The sequence below is a fragment of the Malaclemys terrapin genome, chromosome 4 (genome assembly GCF_027887155.1).
Source record: "Malaclemys terrapin pileata isolate rMalTer1 chromosome 4, rMalTer1.hap1, whole genome shotgun sequence".
Taxonomy (NCBI): Eukaryota; Metazoa; Chordata; order Testudines; family Emydidae; genus Malaclemys; species Malaclemys terrapin.
In genome coordinates this window covers 85,562,151-85,583,571 of record NC_071508.1, presented here as the reverse complement: position 1 = coordinate 85,583,571, position 21,421 = coordinate 85,562,151, and the positions used below count along the sequence as shown (strand labels likewise).

Sequence of the window (21,421 nt, the reverse complement as noted above, 5' to 3'; positions counted from 1 at the left end):
CAATAAGCAGACATACTTTGTTGTTGCATTTTTTGCATTGCACAGCAGGTATCTCAGTGGCTTTAAGAATGTATATTCTGTCTGTTCAGTAGCTTCTGATATTACTATAAACCCCCAAGGTAAGGGGAGACGTCACCAAACTGAGCAGATTAAACTCAGATGTCACATGAGTAAAGGGGAGGAGGTGGGAGGGCAGCCTTAAATCAACCTATATCAAGGGCTGAAAGCCCTGACTGACACAAGGGGGCTTCAATGAGAGCGATGGTAGCCTTGGAAAATGAACTTTTGGCAACTCCACCTAGCCAATGAGATTATCTAGGAGGCAGGGCTCTTCCCCCCCGCCGCCCCCTTCCCTTCTGTGTGTGCAAAGACTAGGTTGCGCTCTGGTGTAAGGGGAGCTGCCGCGCGCCGCCACCTCCTCTCTCTCTCTGCCTGTGCTCCGCTGTAGCTGTGCTTCAGTAGGGAGCTCTCGAGACCGCCTGGGCGTGCGAGCTGTGGCAGCAGCAGGGGAGGAAGACCAAAAGCAGACCAAAGGACACACGCACAACCATGGATCATTATGACTCTCCGCAAACCAATGACTACATGCAGCCGGAGGAGGACTGGGACAGGGACATGCTTTTGGATCCAGCCTGGGAAAAACAGCAGAGAAAGGTAAATCCCCCCCCCCCTTTCACCCTCACCTCACCCCTTTCTCTCCCCCCCCTCAAGCATCCTAGTAAAGATCCTGGAGCAGGGGGTGGGGTGACATTAGTAGAGGCTGCAGTAGCTCCATTAGAGAGGAGTGTTGTGTTACAGGCATTTAGCAGGATGGGGGTGGGGGAAAGGTTTCCTTGGATTTGCTGGAGACTGGTTGTGTATTGGGGGTCTGTGTGGCTACCTTCGCACGTTCAGTCCCCTCCCTGTTTAACGCTGGGGGTATTTTCCACGTTTGCTGAGGGTCCAGGGCAGAGAGCTGGTTTGATTGATAGCTGGGCAGGTTTCCTGTTGGGAGCCGGATCCGTGCATCACCCGCTCGTTTTATTTAATTAAATAATGGAGCCTCGTCTGAAGAAGGGGGTTGGGGGTGGGACGAGCTGCAACATCAACCTAATTATGGATTTGTATATGCATAGCCGCCTATTTCCTCCTCCCTCCGATTTGTCCCATATGGTCCGAGGTTGCAATGGACCCCGGAGCTGTACTCGCCTGCCCAGCTCTGCACAGGACCTGTTGAGATGCAGAGCTCGAATCATGTAGCAAATAGCACGCCCCACGCCTGGCTTTTAATTCGATCTACACCAGTGATTTTAACCGAGTTTAAACCAAGGTGTTATCTGGTGGCTCGGAGATCCCCGTGGAAACAGCGTTTGGAGATTGTGTATTAAACGCGGCTGGAGGGCTTGTGTGACTTAAAGAAACAACGTGTAACAGACACACATTAGGCTGTTGTCTTTCCTACCTGTGTGTGTGGGAGGTGGGTGGGCGCTGAAGTAGTGCGACCTGTGAGGGGCGGTGGATAGGCAAAGAAATGGAGCCGTTTTATTGCCCAATGTAGCAGCGCAGAAGTTCCTTTTCCCCCCTAAAGCAACAGATGTTTTCCCTGTCAGCGCCAGGAGCCATGCAGACGGGAGCCCTAGCTCAGTCCCCTCACATTTCGCAATGCAATTTACCAGGCAACACTCCTCACTTTCTGGTTTTCTTAAATAGTGATGGGACTGCATTTGGCTTGTCCTGCTGTGCGTGCTATTAGGGGCCGCCGAACTGCTCCTCAGGAAGCTGTTGGAGATTATTTGGGCGGCTGCTGGTGCCCTGGGGGAAGGGAGGGCCATGCAGGTACATGTGTGTCTGCTACGAAGTGTCACTCCCATTGCAAAGCTCTCCACGCGTCTACGTTGCCCCCAGAGAACAATGGCACACAAAGGAACGCTCTCTTTGGGGGCAGCAGACGCTGATTAAGGAGGAAATCAGAATGTGAATGTAAAATTTAGCTTGTTCCCCAGGGTGCACGCTCCTTCGGCTGGAGATGACCTCTGTACGCTAGACCTGCCTCCCCACTATACAAGGAAACAGGAGCACTACAACTATTTAGGAGATCAGATTGACTGACTGACTGACCAGCAATCTGTTGTTAGTAAATTACCTCTTGCATTCCCACCACCTTATTCTCCCTTTTTGAATGATCCCCAATTCCATGTGATCACAAGCGGGATGATAGCTCACTTCTCATTTGAATGGTGTGGTTTAGGGTTGGGCTTGTGCAGAATTTATGTCCAAAAATGGTAACATTCATCCCTTTTTTAAACTGGGGGTGGGGGGGAGTTTAGGAGGAGTCCTAGCTGCTTCTTTTTCTCTTTTTAAGCCAAAGGCATCCTGTATTAGATCACTCTGGAATCCTAATCCCTGAAACATTTCCCTTTTAGTCACTTCATCAGACAATAAAATAGAACTCTTTCTTTTCTTTTTCCTTTTTTTTTTTTTTTTTTTTTTTTTTTAAAGCAGCATGGCAGGGCACCTCCTACAACTGTCAAGTCACTAGAGTGAATCACTCGTTAATTTTACGCTTGCAATTAGTATCACATCTTGCCAATTCTGAATAGAAAATGGAACTACTTTCTTGTCACATATAGTGGACATAGGTAGGGCCCTACCAAATGCGCTGTCTATTTTGGTCAATTTCACGGTCAAAAATTTTAAAAATTGTAAATTTTGTGATTTCAGCTATTTTTAAATCTGAAATTTCATGTTGTTGTAATTGTAGGGGTCCTGGGAGTTGTGGGAGGTGGGGGTCACAAGGTTATTGTAGGGGGGTTTATGGTACTGCTACCCTTACTTCTGCGCTGTTGCTGGTGGTGGCACTGCCTTCAGAGCTGGGCAGCTGGAGAGCAGCGGCTGCTGGCTGGGAGCCCAGCTTTGAAGGCAGCGCTGCTGCCAGCAGCAGTGCAGAAGTAAGAGTGGCATGGTCTGGTATTGCCACCCTTACTTCTGTGCTGCTACCTGCAGAGCAGGGCCCTCAGTCAGAAGCTGCCACTCTCCAGCCACCCAGCTCTGAAGGCAGCAGCACAGAAGTCAGAGTGGCATGGTATGGTATTGCCAACCTTACTTCTGTGCTGTTGCTGGTGGGGCACTGCTTTCAGAGCTGGGTGCCCGGCCAACAGCCGCCGCTCTGAAGGCAGCAGTGCAGAAGTAAGGGTGGCAATACCACAACCCCTCTAAAATAACCTTGTGACCCCCCCCCCATCCCTTTTGGGGTCAGGACCCCCAATTTCAGAAACACTGGTCTCTCCCTTGAAATATCTATAGTATAGGGTTACAGCACACAAAAGACCAGATTTCATGGTGGGAGACCAGATTTCACGGTCTGTGATGCATTTTTCATGGCTGTGAATTTGGTAGGGCCCTAGACATAGGTGTTGGAGGCTGGTGGGAGTATATCTGGAGTTTTAAAAATTGTGTTTGGCTCCCTTCATGAATTTGGGAGTAACTGTGACTGTGTGTACCAATAAGAGGACTCTTTGTTTCCCTGCGGCCCCCACCCCCAATACTTTAATTCATAGTTAACTGAAATGGTGGGTTCAGGAAGATTTCCATTGGAGACTGATGAGTTAATTAGAAATGATAGCTATGGAGCACCTGCCATTGGTTTCATAGCTTGAAAAGGATGCATGGAGAGGATAAAAGGCATGAGACCTAAAGCATACAAACAAGAGTGCTTATTTGAGAACAGAGTTCATGGTAGGTGAGCTTATATGTCAACAGGGAGGAAAGAGTGAAATTTTAATTCCCATAGTCCATAGTGTGAGAATATTAGATTGCTTACTGAAGGACCAACTAGCAGTAGTTTCTTTATTTTATTCCTGACTAATTTAAAAGAATTGTCTGACTATGCCATAAAGTTTAATTCTCACCCAGGTATTAATTAGGATACTAAAGTTGGTAAGATCTAATGTGGCCTAATGGAGCCTAGCAATTTCCTTTGCAGAGCAAGGTGATCAGTTGTGCTAATAGATACTTCTCTGATGGGAGAGGTATATTATATTTGTTACTTGTGCTTCATTGGGGTAAATATTAAGTGATTTCATAAATCGTGTAACATCCTGACTGGTTGTCAGCAGCAGGGATTGAGCCCAGGCCTCTAGATCTAAAAGCATGTGACTCTGCTTCCTGAGCAAAAATCTTTTAGATCAAGAATGTAACACATTCAAACCTCTCTGTGGGCCAACCACTAAAAGGGGAGAAAGAGCTACACTATAAACGGGGGTTACGCACAAGAGAAATGAGTGGCACAAGGGGAAATGGTCTAAGGAATTAGTGTATCTATAATAGTCTCTCTAAACTATATTCCAAGCTATGGCACGCGTGCCGAAGGCGGCACGCGAGCTGATTTTCAGTGGCACTCGCACTGCCCGGGTCCTGGCCACCGGTCTGGGGGGCTCTGCATTTTAATTTAATTTTTAAATGAAGCTTCTTAAACATTTTAAAAACCTTATTTACTTTACCTACAACAATAGTTTAGTTATATATTATAGACTTGTAGAAAGAGACCTTCTAAAAACGTTAAAATGTATTACTGGCACGCGAAACCTTAAATTAGAGTGAATAAATGAAGACTCAGCACACCACTTCTGAAAGGTTGCCGACCCCTGCTATATTCTATTGAAACTGCGCCTAGACCAATGAATTTGGAATATTGCATGTCATTCCTCCTCCTGTTGTGATAGAAGGGATATGGATGTCTGCGTGTTTCTCTTTTTGGGGGATGGGGTTGTGGCATGGATCCTTTCCTCCAAATGCTACATGACCAAAAAGATTCTCTTCTGCAGAGGGATGTAGGATCCTAATCTCATAGTGAGACACCATTCTGGTTGTGCATGTGTATATGTGGGGTCAGATGGTGGGGGAGAAGTGGTATTCTCCCATGCTCTGCCCACAAAATAAACTGTCTATGTGAATCACCAGGTTGTGTAGAATGTGCAAATGTTCAAAATGTGATCTTGTGTGCTGCCTGGTGCCCCCTCAGTGGGGCCTGAATATGCCCTTGCACTCTTTGGGCTTGGCTCCTTCTTTATTAAGGGGGAAGTGGTGGTATTTTCCAAGTATCGCTCAATTGTTGCACCGAAGAGTAACAGCTGGGAGCAGAGCTAGAGTGCTAAAAATAGCACTGTGGCCATGGTGGCACAGGCTAGGCACTTGCATAAATCCCATCTGACTCCCTGACTATGTATTTCAGGCAGCTAGCCTGAGCCACTCCCCATGCTGCTGCAGCCACACTGCTATTTTTAGTGCGCTAGCTTGAGCAAAGCTAGCACGGGTATGTTGAGCCAAGCTGGGAATTACACCTTTCAGCTGCTGTGTAGATGTACCCAAAATGAGACTCACAGTAACCTATGCAGATGTGATTTCCTTTCTACACAGCACGGCAGCACTTCAATGTGGCTGTGTAGTCGTGGCTCTAGCTCTGGAGAGCTGCTATAATAAAACCACCTCCGAGAGGGGAATAGCTACCAGCGCTGGGAGCACTATGTACACTGCCACTTTACAGCGCTGAAACTTGCATTGCTCAGGGTGGTGTTTTTTCACACCCTTGAGTGAAGAAACTTTCAGCTCTGTAAGTGGCAGTGTAGACAAGGCCTTACACAAGGAATGAAATAGTTCACAGTGTTGACGTTAAATAATAATCACTGGGCATCTAAGTTCTCACCCCAGTGAGGTGGAGGGGGCAGTTCACACCTGCTTTGCAGACTCATGTCTGGACCAGATATGCTTGGTTCACATTTCAGAATTTTTTTTTCTCAACCACAATAGCTGCTGTTGCTTTTATAGCAAGCCAAGACTGGAGAGAAAAGTTAGTAGATTCAGAGAAGAGCTTGTATAGTGCATGAGTGCACACCAACTGTTTCTGATTTTTTTGTGTATGTGTGTGTGTGTATGTATATATAATGGTGTGTGTGTGTGTATTTTATAAATAATTCTGTTTGTATAATCAGCTTTTAGAACTTACTGTCACTGTTTCAGTGTTTCCTTTCCATTATGTGAATAGTGCTGATAGCGCCCTTTTTGGTGGTATGAAGGAAGAGATGCTTCCATCTTAACACTTCCAAGCAGAAGGGCTACTCTGAAGCTGTGTAAGACTGAGGGAATCTGCTTCAACATTTGAGAATAGACATACCTACCCCCAGGTAGCCATTCTCAGCACTGCTCTATAGCAGTGGGTCTCAATCTTTTCAGACCACTGTACCCCTTTCAGGAGTCAGATTTGTCTGTGTACCCCCCAAGTTTCACCTCACTTAAAAACTACTTACTTACAAAATGAGACCAAAAAATACTGAAAAATTGCTTACTTTATCATTTTTTACCATATAATTATAAAATAAAGCAATTGGACTATAAATATTATACTTACTTTTCAGTGTATAGTATACAGAGCAATATAAACAAGTCCATTTTATGACATTTTATTTTGTACTGACTGCTTTTTATGTAGCCTGTTGTAAAACTAGGCAAATATCTAGATGAGTCGATGTACCCCCTGGAAGACCTTTACGTACCCCAGGGGTACACGTACCCCTGGTTGAGAACCACTGGTGTATAGGACAAACTAGGCCCTTGGTGGTAACTGTGCAATCCCATTGTCTTCAGTGGATTTGCACAGTTGTAACTAATTGAAATCTTGTAAACAGTTCTGTTGACACACAAGGACTAGAATCTCTTTTTGCTGTGCTGGCTCAGCAGAACTAATGCAGAGTAAGAATTTAGATCTGCTGATTTTTAGTAACTGACTCTGAATGCTCAGCAGACCTGCACCCAACGTGCAAGGAGATATTTATACAAAGTTAGTTTTCAGGTAGTTCTCACACGTTCCGTGTGCATGTATTTCTCCTTCTGTACAATGAGATTGATGCAGTGTTCTTCACAGGTGAGTAGTAAAATTGGGATTAGTGTCTCCTATAAATCACTTTGAGATCTGTGCAGGAAAAGCCTCTAGAAGTTCTTATGAATGATGATAGGCGTTTTTAACCTGATAGCTGGAAGATGCCTCCGCTCCCTCACATCTTCGTATCCTCTCATTTCAGACTCCATTGAGTAACTAACTCCCTGCAGGAGCTTGCTAGGTGAGGAGTAGGAAGTTGTCAATTTAGAGTGCAGGGGGCACTGCTACTGCTTGGAAAAACCAGCTTTTCCAGCTGCATAGCTTTTCTGTAAGAGGCTTTTTGGGCTGTCATGTTTTCAGAAAGGTTTTTAAGAGGCTTTCAAGAGCTCATCTCAGTAGCGATATTCACTTAAGGGGTGGAAAATAATGAACAGAACTAATTCTGTTCAATCTGACTTTTAATAAGCTTCTGCAGGGCCCATTTGTACAACAGCAGGGGTCTCTTGTGGGGATTAAATCTCTTTCGCTTGCAATATCGGACAACTCTTGGTGAAATCTTTCAGTTAGAAGAAACTACCATCTATTATACTCTTCCCCATTATTCTCAAGAAAATACAGTAAATGGGCTTCCAAAAAACACTTGCTAAGTCCTAACAGACTGATACTACTACTTCTCGTTGTTATCCAGTGAAACTTTTTGAAAGCCACTGTCAGAAGATCACTCTCAAAATGTTCTCATCACTGCAGGTTGTTGGGAAATCTATGTAGTCTTGTAAAATGTGCCAATTATTGCCTTCCTGTGGGCATTTACTAGTTTTGAAATACTAGCCAATTTGTTATTCCAGTTGTAAAAGCTGCCGTGAAATAGAACTTCACAGTCCACAAGAAATTTCCACCTCCTGATCAGAAAAATCCGAGGCCTTGATCCAGCTCCCATAGATCAATGAAGAGACACCCACTGACTTCAGTGAGGGCTGGATCAGGCCCTGAGTGAATAGCTGAGCTCCCTGCAGATCAGCAAGCTTGGGCTTCGTCTGACTGGTGATGAAAGCAAAGTCCACAGCTAAAGACAACCAACCCCCAGTGAGAACACCAGCCCCTGAGGATGCAGTGGCAGTTCAAGCTAAAACATTTGTGAGGCCAGTGACTTTTGCGGTGCCTCCATCTGAAATACCATAGATCTGAGTCTTAGAGATGCTGAGCATTGGTCACCTCTGAAAATCCGGCTCATGTTTTTTCAAATGGTTCACTCTAATTTCAGACACTGGTCGCTGTCTGTAAGCGACTGGTCCAAGGTTGCAGAACCGAGAGAAGAAAAATCTCCTGATTCCCAGCCTGGTATGCTAATGACGATACTATGCTCCCTTTCTGACCAGACGGCTGCCATCTTGACAATCTGATGCAGAGTAGGGTGAAGAATCTATTTGTAATGAGTGAACAGAAATTAAAAAACAATTTCTGTTGGTTTTTAGTCTGTTCTTAAGGGATTACAGTAACATTATTTTAAAATATTGATTCAATGTAAATGATTCAAACACTTAATTTTTATTTAAAAAAATAACGTTGCTTGTTTTCTCCAGGCCTGTTATCACACAGGACTGCTTACTAGGAAACTGCAATAAAATGCACTTCTTGCTGAGAAATCTAAACCATTCAGATTTTTGGAATTAGTGGAACAGTGACAGCAATAGCTAAGCTGTGCTGAACACGTCCTGTTTATAGGTAAATATTGACAAAATACAGTATCTATAAATCACTGAAATTATCTGTTAGAAATGGCAGCATCCCAGTAACTGGTAATCCTCTGAGTCTAGCAAGCAGTGTGTCATGTACCGTATGTAAAGATAGTTATGATCATAAATGGTAGTTTGTATGGCCAGAAAGCTGTGGAATGGGTGCTGTCTGCCTGACTCTCCATTCCATTCAGTCCAATGGATCTACCCGCAGAAGTTGGTTCAATTAAATCAACAGGCGAGTCATATCTTACGTGCATTTAACATGTGCAAATTCAGCTTTGTGCGGTCAGCAAAAACCAAATAACAATTTAAATACTGTACCTGTAGTGCGGGCGATTCCGCTCGCCATTACACTCCATGTCATTTTGACTATACACGATTTTAGCTTTACGCGCTGACAGCGGAATGTAATCCCAGCGTAAGATGACTCTCCTGTATTATATAACCCACCTTATAATGTATAAGTTCTTTAAAGACATTAACTCAAAAGCGTCCCTGAAGTGTTGCTGCAGAGGATGGATAAATCACTGGCTTTGTAAGGCAATTGATTGTAGAGCAGTGGGAGGTGGCTTGCTCACTCTCTCTCTCTCTCCCCCTCTGATCAGGGCTTGTTTTGTTTTGTATTTTTACCAAGAACATTATTATTCATTGTAACCTCTTTATATTGTGAGATGAGTGAGGCATCTGGGCTTTGTAGAGACTTGTTCATCCACACAGAAGCATGTTAGTGGAAGAACTAAGGAGGAGGTGGGGATGGACAGGAAAATGGTCTGTGCAGATTTGTGAGGGATGTTACAGAAGTGTGGACTGCAATTTAAAATCACAAGATTTAATGTACTGCATCAAACCATCTGTCCACCTACTCTGAGATCCATCCTCCTAATCGTCTACAGGAGGGGGGAAAACACCCAAAAGGAAGCAAGCTATTAGCCCAGTAGTGTAAATGTATGGTTCTGGGGAATTCCTTGACTGTTGCAGGCAACCAGTTTAAATTCTTGGGTCTATGATTTGGTTATCACTATTTTACTGTACGTAACTACACAAGGCAAAAGTGATACCATTAACCAGCCTCCCTAACCTCATTACTGATTTTCAGAGTGTAACTTGGGCCTGGTCCCCACTTAGTCCGGACTTCGGACTAAGGTACGCAAATTCAGCTACGTTAATAACGTAGCTGAATTCGAAGTACCTTAGTCCGAACTTACCGCGGTCCAGACGCGGCCGGAAGTCTCCCCCCGTCGACGCCGCGTACTCCTCTCGGCGAGCTGGAGTACCGGCGCCGACTGTGAGCACTTCCGGGATCGATTTATCGCGTCTTAACCAGACGCGATAAATCGATCCCAGAACATCGATGGCGTGCCGCCGGACCAGCCGGTAAGTGAAGACTAGGCCTTGGTGTGTATTTTGTGCTTACTGCTAGCCCAATAAGTGGTGAAATTTGAATAGAAACTGTCCAGAAAGTTGTATAAACACTTTCTTTTAGGCTGTCTAGTGAGAATTGGTCTCTTTAAAAAAATTGCATGTTTTGAGATGGCCTTTTCCTGATACAGAAATTAAATGTAGCTAGATTACAGGTTTGGGAGTATGGGTCTAACAGTATTATTAAAATAGCTAGGATTGGAAGAGCAGTAGGCTCAGATTAAAATTACATCTATTGTGTCTTAATTAGAGCACACAAGATTTTTTTTTTTAATGTTTTGACCATTAGATCAGCATAATACAAATGCAGTAATATACTGTATCCTGGAGGGTGGGGGTGCAGCTATTTTTGTCCTAGGCACTTTGCTATTGAACTAGTGCCTCACTGCATGTGATATACAATTCCAAAGCCTCACATGTAATACATTTTGTATACTGGTGGTTGTAAGCCATCTTCACCAATGAGGATGTGGGACTGTGTACTGCTCATTGCAATATCTTTGGAATTCACCTATTAAAATGGCCTGGAGTCCTCCCAGTTGGTGGCACAAGCTTTGGTGACAGAGATGGCAAAAGCTAACACAGCTTGCGAGCTTGTCACTACGTCGCGGCTAACTTTATTTTGTAGCATTATCTGTGAAGTCCTGTGCCTGTGATTTATCATTGTTGTGTCTAACACTTAGGACATTCTCTGGGGTTTGGTTGCATTGGTATGAGGCAGCTTGCTTTGTCTGAAATTAGACTGGAGAAAGGGATGGAGGCTGTACCTTGGGAAGACTTCATGAAGGTGTTGCCCAAGGCACCTATCAGAGCCACGAAAAGGCTGAGTTGTCTCTGGCCCATAGGCCCACTGGTTGTGTTGCCGATTTTAAATAAGTTATCTCATAAGGACCAAGCACTGGTTTTTTTGTTTTTTTTTTTGAGAGGGGGAGGGAACTCCACTGTAGTTCTTTAAGAACTTCTAATGCATCCATTGTCATATGGGTATGTTAGGAAAAAATCCACCATGGCCTCTTCCACCTCAAGATCAGGAAATAAGTACCTATCTGCCCCCACTAAAATACAGGGCAATTAATAAAAGACCTGAGTTTGTGTATGCATGTAAAATAAATATATAAAATGCAAGAGTTTGTTTTTTTTTTTTCCTAAAAATTGCCAAATGTGAGCTTTGCAAGAGAGAGTGACATTTTTATGAAGAATGCCCACCTCTAGGATTTCAGTGCTGGAGACAGATATCCAGAGCCTTGATCAATTATGAAGATGTAGATGGGGAGAGGATGATTTGTGAGCCTTGACTGTTGACCCTGGGGCCTCCGATCTGAGAGTAGCCATCACTTAAATGTCAAGTCCAGTTAACCTTCTCAAGGCTACTTCCAACTGCATTTTGAAGCAAGATTGACTGACTCATTCTGAAAGGAGCCTGTTGGTGATGGTGGGGAATCTCTTGAATGGGGGGTTCAGAGTGGGGAGAAATGGAAGGGAATCCTTGGGACTTTAAGCTACAAACTGTATTAACTGAGTGAAACCGCAAGCGTTAATAAGATTAGCAAAGAGCTAGCTAGCTTCCTGTTTCTCTGCTGCTGCCTTATTTTTTTTCTTCCCCTTCATTATAACAGAACCCAGCCATAGGATGTTTGTGGTGTGGCCTGGAGCCAGACAAGCCTCTTAGCTCCCTATTAGGCAATAAAACAGCACTTCTCTTTTTTTTTTCCCCATGTTAATTTCCCATCCTTGTATCTTTCCTGCCATGCTGGTAATGGACATGTGACTGATGGGCTATGACTACTGTAAGCAAGCCTTGCCAGGGCTGTTACTGCTGCCTCACACCTCAGTGGTGCATGGACTCAAATTTGTCTTCTGTCGGCCTTGTGTCTTTCCTCGTTTTTTCTTCTTCTCCTGCTTGCCGTCTCCTGTTCTTTCCCTCTCTGTCTCAAACACACACAGATGCCTGGAAGTACTGAGACCTGAATTCAAGAAGATTTTATGATTGCAAACCCAGGTCCTACAATTGTGTTGCACCCCCTTACCTGGAAATATTGCCAAGCATGCTGAAAAACACTGAAATGCAGCTGCCTTCGTGGTGGGAGGCGGCAGCCAACCAGTGACTACAACTTGCTGCATAGCTGGGGTTGGGCAAGCGGAATTCTGGCTGAGATGCCTTCTCTGATTGCACGTTGGTGTCTTCTATCCCTCTAGGGCCTGACTTTTAGAGGTACTGATCATCCACAACTCCCGCTGAAGTCAATGGGAGCTGGAAAACCAGGCCCAGAAATCTCATTCAAAGGGCTTCCTCAATGCATAAGTACAACTCCCATTGGTGTGAGTTTAAGGTGTATGGATAAACACAGTGTGGCATATGGTCATTTACCCAGCTGAGTCTTACAGCTATGAATCCATCTACACAGAGAGAATGCCTCCTGGAAATGCATTCCACTCCAAAGAGTGGGAACTGACACCAAAACCTGCTCTTTCACTGTATTGGAGCCAAGGGACACTGTTCTGAATGGGAGACGCTGGCAGGTTACAAAACCATGTTCTGGTCATTTGTATCATTTTAAGTGCACACTATTGAGGTGTGAGGTCACGTGCATCCGAAGAAGTGGATATTCACCCAAAATAGCTCATGCTTCTATATGTCTGTTAGTCTATAAGGTGCCACAGGATTCTTTGCTGCTTTTACTGTTGAGGTGTGAGACTCTAGTTAACTTGTGTCTTCTCAGATCTGGGAGGTTCATGTAAGTGTCTGGGCTCTAAAAGCCAGCAGCCTCATTTTTTATGAACAACCCTACAAAAACAAACCAATGTGATTAATGAAAAGATGTGGGGGGCGGAGAAGAGATTTCTTTAAGGAAATCATTCAAACTAGTTTGGAAGGCTTCATTGGTCAGTGGAAGGGGGGCTGACTCCTAACAGAATCAGCAATAATTCTAAGTCTGTTTAACTTTGTAATGACTCCAGATTACTATGATGATGGTCACCTACCACCCTGAAATAAAAAGTTTTATAATGTAAAATGGGGTGGCCCATGCATTGATCTTACTCTGCAAGCGCTGTGTTGCGAGCTCCTTGCTGACTTGCCTAACTTGGTGATTATGGGTTCAAAAGCAGCTCAAGTCAGCAGAGTCTGAAACTGGCCAGTGTTTCTCAAACTACTGTACTGTGACCCCTTTCACACAGCAAGCCTCTTGAGTGCGACCCCCCCCCCTTATAAATTAAAAACACTTTTTTATATATTTAACCCCATTACAAATGCTGCAGGCAAAGTGGGATTTGGGATGGAGGCTGACAGCTCGCGACCCCTGATGTAATAACCTCGTGACTCCCTGAGGGGTCCCGACCCCCGGTTTGAGAACCCCTGGGCTAGAAAGCATAATCTCTGCTTTAATTAACTAACTGTACTAAATGATCAGGGTAGATAGGCAGAACTGATTGCTGGGGATGATCAGTGGGCCCATCCTTCACTATAGCATAAGCACATGCTGCTCTTTTGCACTTACTTAATTCCAATTAACGGTGGAACCCTTTTGGAGTAATCTGTATCCAGGCAAAGCAGGGAACCTGTGTGGTAAAACAGCTCAGGAACTTTCATTCTACTTGCCATATAAACAGGTTCACTATTGTGTGAAGTGGGTTCCACAGAGAACACACACATTGCTATCAGATTCTTTTAGTATCAGGCTTAGCTCTCAGAGGGGGTTGATCCAAGACTTGTTGAAAGCCACAGAAAGACACCCAATGCCTCCATGAGATTTGGATCAGGCACCAAGGGTTCTTGCTACTCTTCAGTGAGGTGTAAAGTGTGTTTATTGTAATTACTGCTGTAATATAAGTTGTTGCTAAACCCTTGAATACAGACCTGTGAACTAGTCTCTCAAGATTTCTGGGACATGCAGAGGGATCCAGGTATGGTCTATATGTCCGAACTGTTCACTCTCTTCTTCACTATAGAAAGTGATGTATATGTCACACAGGGTTTCCTGAAATTCTCAGTGCTGTTACCTGTGGCACCTTTATTGGTGTGACTGTACGTCCCAGCAAATGCACAGAGGCAGTTGGTGAGTAACTTCTGCTACTTAATTTGTTATCCCCTAAGAAAGATATAAAACAAAATTGAGTTCCACCGCCACCCCCTAAAAAGCCCCTGTCCCCTTTCAATTGATGATGGTATAGCGAGAAATATTCTCTTAAAATACTTATACCAAGCATGGGTAAATACTTAATTTCCTTAGGGTAATATGCATTGCAGCCAATAACATCTATTTTTTCATCTGGCTTCTTAATACCCTAGTAGGTATCTCCAACTGTACCTTTTTTGCCAGGGAGATAGATGTATATAAGAAGTAGCAATGTCCTACCTGGCTTGGGAGATTTTGATATTCTGTGGAGCAGAGAACAATAGCTAGGCCTGTGTGTGTGTGTGTGTGTGTGCGCACGCACACGTTTCAAGCTACTGGCTTCACTCCTGCTCCAGATCATGGTGGTGGTTTTGTGAGTGGCTGCTGTCTGTACTGTACCTGCACTGTGGATACAGCAAGAACATCAATCTCTCTAGCACCGTTTGTCTGGCACCTTTCACCAGCAACAAGTTCAGTCAGTTGAATTGCCTGGAGGTTGGGGTGAGAAAGGGAAGGAAGAGGGTCTTCTTCTTTATATATTGCTTCATTAATAAGAACCAGTCTGTTTCAAGGTGGCTAACCCATGGACACTAGCTGTTTCCCAAGGGCTTTGTTAGGCCACTGGGGAGCTCAAGCCAGGACTAAAACTGGTTCCAGCTGTGGGGAGCCAACTCTGAATTCACTCTGGGCTGTAGTCCCAACTCCTTGGCTTTCCCGGTCAGAAATCCTCATCACCAGCCTGCACTCCTAACGTGATCAAACTTTTCCCTGCCTGCATTTGAGCTGAGAACAGGTAGTGGAAGTGACTTGGAGGGGTAGGCCACACAGAACAAGGCATCACTGTGTGGTAAGGGGGGCTTACATGCTTCAAATCTTAGTTGTGAGGTAGGCTGACAGCATATATGAGACAATTGGGGATGGAGGGAATGCAGGTGTAAATAGGCCCCACAGAGGAGCAATGTTATTTATTTGTGGTGTTATAGCACCTGTGGGCCTGGGTCGTAGATCACCACTCCATTGTACTAGGCACTGTACAAACACAGAACAAAAAGATAGTCCCTGCCCCCGGGGGCTTACAATCTAAGTATAAGACGAGACAACAGATGAACACAGACAGGGCGGTCCAAGTAAACAAAGAGACAGTACTGATCAGCATGATAGGCAGTGGTCTCTGCACACCAGCAGCCCAACCGTTATCAAGGTGTGTGTGGTGGTGTTTTTTTTTTTTTTTTGGGTAGGCATCATGGCAAAGGAGAGGTTTTTTTGAGAAGGGGTTTGAAAGTGATGAATAATGAGGTGGCTCTGGAGATGTTTACATGGAGTACCTCCCAAACATATTGGGCAGCACTGGGGAGCCTTCTGGGAATTGGAATTTTTTCCCCTTTACTGTGGCTCTGGCACATTGGGTGTTCCTTTCCCCTTCTATTAAATAGGAAAGCTCCATCCTCTCTCATCCTGAGTGGTACAGGACAGAGGAGGTATGTTGCTGGAGCAGGAAAAGCTGTGTGACCATGATCTGCCTCACCCCACAGAAAATGCTTGGCCACAGGTACAGCATGAAGTGGCTCCATGAAACTGCCTGTCTTACCCTCCCGGCTCTGGTAGCATTGCTTCTTGGACCCAGAGGGCTTTGAGTTCAGGCAGCAGCCCATTGGCCCAACCTTCTCGTGGCACTCTGCCTCCAAGGAACGCTCCTTAGGGGAGAAAGGAGAGATGGAATTAACAGGGCCAGAGGCTGCAGGAGGCACCCACTGAGACTAAGCCACACCAGGTTGGAAACTTCTGGGTTAATGACTGATGCTTGAGGCCCTTGCATTATCATTAAAGGTTGCTACTCAAGGGAAAAGACTGCATTTCCACTGTTTCGGATGACATGGCCTTTGGCTCAGGATGCTGTCAGTGTTCATGTCTGGCTAATCAGTCAGAACTAGCAGGCTTGTGTTAAGAGTTTCCAAAATGTTTGTCATTTACAAATCATTACATGCTGTTACATGCTTGTAACAAACTGTTATGAACATGATGGCATGTAGATAACTTGACATGCACACGCCTGTCTACAGCAGACCTTATAGGTCAAATGGTGTACAGGCCTCCCAAATTACAAAGCTAGTGTATGAATAGGAGCCCCCCTGTTCATGCAACCATGCCTCCACCAAAAGTGTAATTTTCATGCAACAATGTATCATTTTGTGACACATTACATTGCACTTCTTGCTGTGCCAGTCTCTGCAAATGCTCTGAGCCTGCCAACTACTGGCAGGCTCTGAAATCTGAAAAGAGAGGTTTCCATTTTAGAACCTTAGCGATTTTCTCCTATTCGTTCTGTAGTGGTTTGTTTCTTTAAGGCTGTTAACTGGCTGTAATCCAATCCAGTCGCTCCCTAGTTACTGTAAGCATTCTATTAATTACAGTAGTAATAATACTTGAAGGCTAATACCATCAATATATGCAGGGCTTGGAAAAACTTCTACCTGACAACTACTATCCAAGGCTGCTGCTAAGAAGGGGGAGGCTGCTGGTTAGCATCTAGTGCGAAGCCCAGAACACCTCCCTTCCAGGCATGTTGTGGGAAGGTGCCTTTGCCACCTCAGGAACCCACCACGAGGATCCACACCTTTTGGCACCATGCTTTGCCAGCTTGTGTCTGGCAAATTCTGGAGTGGTTCATGCCCAACTCCCATTCTGTCTGCTAGAGAAGAAGGTTCTCCCTTCTCTCACCTCAAAGGAGGCATTAAAAGCTACTGTTCCCCTACCCTTACCCCCACATACATCCATCTGCCTGTGGATGGGGGACTCAGTGGGCCATTCTTCATTTCTCCCTTCCCACCCCAAAGGGAAGGGGATACCTGTTTAGTACTGGGCTCTCTGCTCCCTGCTTTGCTTGAAGGGTAAAAGAATAAACGGAGCGGTATGTTGCACCAATGGGCAAGGCAGTTCTTGTCACTAATTTTGACTCTCATTGGTGTGGGGACAATCCCATCCTGTCCCAACACTCCACGTCTTCACAAATGCCATGTGCCAGTTTCCTGCACTCCTCTGTCAGAAATGACACTCTTACTTGCATGAGGCCACAAGGAATCAAAGTCAAAGGAGACAGTGTAAGATGAAGCCAAGTGGCAGCTAGAGATTGATTTTCAGGGTATAAGGTGGTATAATGCCTAGTTTTTGCATGGTAAAAACAATCCCCCCTCCTCCCCCAGTGGGAGTAATTCTCTTGTTGTCATATGAACCTCTTGCGGCCCCCTCCCCCATATAATGTATGCTTTTCCTACTCTTTTTTTTTTTTCTTTTTTCCCCAGTGGGCCTGAGGTGAGGTGATCTCCTTTCTCTGCTGATTCACCCTTCTGCCTAGGGCTCAGAGTTTCCAAGCAGACAAACCCTCCTTGCCTTTGTCTTAAGACTCTTTCTTTTTAGGATCAGTGAGGTGACTAACCCAAAGGCTTTTCCTGCTCTTCTCTCACTTCCCCCACATATTTATCTAGGAGCTTACGTGGCTTCCATCACGGTGGTATCTGTGTGATTCTCATACCATCCTGTATCAAGCATGTTGTGCTACAGACAAGCTAACTCTTGTCTTGTGTAGGAGAGGGACTGAGGAGTGGCATTTGGGAAGCTCAAAAAGCAGAAGGGCGATGCCGGCTGAGGGAGGAAGAAAGTGGATGGGTGTGGAGGGAAAGCTACAGAACCTAAAGGATCTGACATTAAAATACTGGTGTATCTAGCTGCCAACTCTTTCTCTGTTCACAGGCTGGATGTGCCGAATGGTTGAATTGGTCTGTTTTAGTGTGTGTTGGCCTGTGATACAGGATCAGGGAGTGAAAAAGGTATTCAGTCTGGCTTCAGGACAGGGAAAGGAAAAACATATCCCACCACAGAATCTTCAATTTGGTTATGGAGAAACTTATTTTACTGCTTTCACAGACTCCACTCTTGATGTGTGCGGGGCAATAGAGATGTATGCAATTTGAATCATGGCTCTGCCATTTAAAGTGAGGAGGAAAGAAGGAATTTTAAAAGCTGCTGGTGGGAGTTGGCCTGACCCATGCACTGGCTTTTGCCTCTGGAAATGGTCAGACTTTGTTTGAAACCAGGTAACAGACAATCACCTTTGACATCACAGTCCCACAGAGTTGATTGAGTTTTCACTTCAGAGACCCTGATGTCACCGATACACTATGTGGAATGGAGTATGACTCAGACTGTAAAACAAATTTACTGTACAGGCACTGCCTTTGGCACCGAGTCTTGTCATCAGGTAGCGAGGGGGGTTTCTGGAATACAGTTGGCCCCAACACGGGAGTAGGTCTGCCGAGTCCAAAGAGTATCCATGAGACAAAACTAGTTCATGAAACAACCTGGCCTTAAAGGACATTGTCAAAATTTACCTTTAACTTTTTTCCTTACAGCCTTTTATATTGATTACAAATGGAATTTGCTTCCCCATTTTTGGTGCCTGTTTGCATCTTACTTGGCTTGAATCATGAAAGTAGCCCCATCAGTTTCAGTTCCTTATTCTTCTTCTCTAGCACAAGGTGTTTGAGTTTCCATCTGTCTTAGGTACTGATGTGGCCCTGTACAGTATTGGACCACCTCACAATCTTTAATGTGAGGTGAATAAGCGTTATTATCCCTGTGTTACAGGTGGGGAACTGAGGCACAGAGAGATTAAGTGATTTGCCCATGGACATGCAGGAAGTCTGTGGTGGAGCAGAGAATTTAACAGGCACCTCCAGAGTCTTGGACTAGTGTCCCACCACTGACCATCCTAGTCCATTGCTGCAGGGAATAAATTAAATCAAAACTGTCACTGGAGCTAAAAAGCTCACAAACATTTCCAGTCATACTGGGTTTTACAAATCTCCATCTTATTTATTTTTACATCTCTAGTTTGAGCATAAACTCTTGGACAGCATCCCTTTAATATCTTTCATCTAGGGCTATTGAATTGATTTAACCCGTGAGGTTTTTTTCTGATGTCAAATTCTCCTTCCTGCTCTCTTCTCTTCTCTTCCCTTTCCTCACCATTATCAGTGGGAGCTGTGAAGCTAAATTCCTGCTCTCACTGTAAGCTGCTGTTGTTTTCGCTGCTTCCCCATGCTTTGGGTTGAAGTTTGCTGTTCCGCTTAGATTGGCTGCTGGTTCTCATGGTCTGATTACGTTAATAAACTGAGACAATCGTGGAAAGGAAGTACTCAAAAACAGCACTTCTGCTAACAAATTATCAACAGTTATCTTCAGCTTCTTCCTTTTGTAGGCTATTTCACTTGTGCCATTTTTAAAAGTATTTATTCTGAAATCTCCTGTTGGCAATGAATTCTGGCAGCCACTAGCTATCTAAACCTCACCCTGCTTCTGTGTATGGCAGTAACAGACAAGATTGAAATAAGGAAGTTTGTTTACAATCAGATTATGGGAATCTGAGATGGGAATGTAATTTACACAGTGCATGCAAGGAAATGGCTCTTGTGCACAACAAAGTCCTTCACCTAGAACTCTGTGTACAGTACATAACCAAGGATGTCCTCTGTATAAACATTCTTAAGTGGATGTGGAAGGATGGTCTTGAGTCTAAAGCAAAGAGTTAAGAGGTCTTGATTTTATTCCTGGCTCTGCCATGAATTTCCTGTGTGACCGTGGGCAAATCACAATCTTGCTGTGCCTTGGTTTCTTTATCTGTAAAATGAGGACCATTCTTATTTCTAGGCTTTTTCAGATATTACCATAATATCTGAGTGCCTCACAATATCAAGTAAGCCTCCCAACCCCAGTAGTAGGGTTGCCAACTTTGATTGCAGAAAACCAAACACCCCTGCCCTACCCCTTCTCCAAGGTGCCACCACCATTCATTCTATCCCCCCTCCCTTCGTTGCTCGCTCACTCATTTTCACTGGGCTGGGGCAGGGGTTGAGGTGCGGGAGGGGGTGAGGGTTCCAGCTGGGAATGCGGGCTCTGGGGTGGGGGTGGGGATGAGGGATTTGCGGTGCAGGGAGGGGGCTCCAGGCTGGGGCAAGGGGCTGGGGTGAGGGCTCTGGCTGCGGGTGCGGGCTCTGGGGTGGGGCCAGAAATGAGGGATTTGTAGTGTGGGAGGGGGCTCAGGGCTAGGATATGGGAGGAGGTGAGGGGTGCAGGCTCTGTGTGGTGCTTGTCTCAGGCAGCTCCTGGAAGTGGCCGGCATGTCCGGCTTCTGGGTGGAGGGGCCAGAGGGCTCTGCCTGCTGCCTGCGCCTGCAGGCACCGCCCTTGCAGCTCTCATTGGCTGCAGTTCCTAGCCAATGGGAGCTGCGGAGCTGGTGCTCGGGGTGGGGGGCAGTGCACGGAGCCTCCCTGGCTGCCCCTGCACCTAGGAGCCAGAAGGACATGCCTGCTGCTTCCAGGAGCCGTGCGGAGCCAGGGCAGGCAGGAAGCCTACCTTAGCCCTGCTGCGCCACAGACTGGACTTTTAACAGCCTGGTCAGCGGGGCTGACAGAACTGCCAGGATTCCTTTTCGACCAGACATTCTAGACAAAAACTGGATGCTTGGCAGCCCTACCCAGTAGGGTAGATATCAGGTGAGTATTGGCCATAAATATGTACCTACTCACTTCAAAAGTGGATTAAAGCTTAATTAATTGCCATTTGTAAAGCACTTCTGAAATTCTGAGAGAGTCTTACAGATGTATGTGTCTGGTACAGCTCCCCCCTCTGGGACTGTTCATAGGTTTGTTATATAGCATTAAATCGACTGTGGAACTGGTGCAAATTGGTAGTTCTGTAACTAGAAAAAAGCCTTATAAAGAGGGATTAGGTTTGTACTGTGTGATCCCAACTCTGGATAATTTGCCAGGAGACCTCCATAAAGATCCCCTCAAATTGGCAATCTCTTGGTGTCCCCCCCCCCCCCCCCCCCCACTGGCCAAACCTAAGATCTATCAGAAACTCTTGTATCTTATTTTTGATTTAATTTTTGTATATCCAAAATGAAGTCCTCTCCCTTCTTTAGTTTAGCTGGGGAAGGGCTCATTCTGCAGAGTGGTATGTGGAACCACAGACAAATTGCAGATGGGATCTAGCCCTGATATAGCCAAGAGAGATGGAGGGCTGCACCCCATCCCAGGACTCTAATGGCAATTGGTTTTTACTGCTGTACCATCTACTGCCTGGGGGAAAAAAATCTCTCTTCCTCTGTTCAAGCCTTGCCCAGCCATCCTGAATTTTTGCAGATGGGCCCAGTAATTGTGTTACTCTGTATGTGAGAAGAATAAACTCTGCTTTAATGTTCCATTGGTAGGAATATAACAAAGTTTAAACAACCTTTCACTAAG

At 45.2% G+C, this 21,421-nt stretch overlaps 1 protein-coding gene across 3 annotated transcripts in view; it reads left to right on the top strand.

Annotated features, from left to right (window-relative positions):
- Positions 1 to 371: 371 nt before the first annotated feature.
- Positions 372 to 21,421, top strand: part of ACTN1 (actinin alpha 1) — a 133,859-nt gene continuing 112,809 nt past the window's right edge. For 2 of the 3 annotated variants that reach the window (XM_054025118.1, XM_054025117.1), the window contains exon 1: positions 373 to 654. In XM_054025118.1, coding sequence (XP_053881093.1) covers positions 550 to 654 — 105 coding nt within the window. In that variant the 5' untranslated portion in view covers positions 373 to 549. Of the gene's footprint in view, positions 655 to 21,421 lie in introns of all 3 variants that reach the window. The other variant, XM_054025119.1, reaches the window with a different exon arrangement.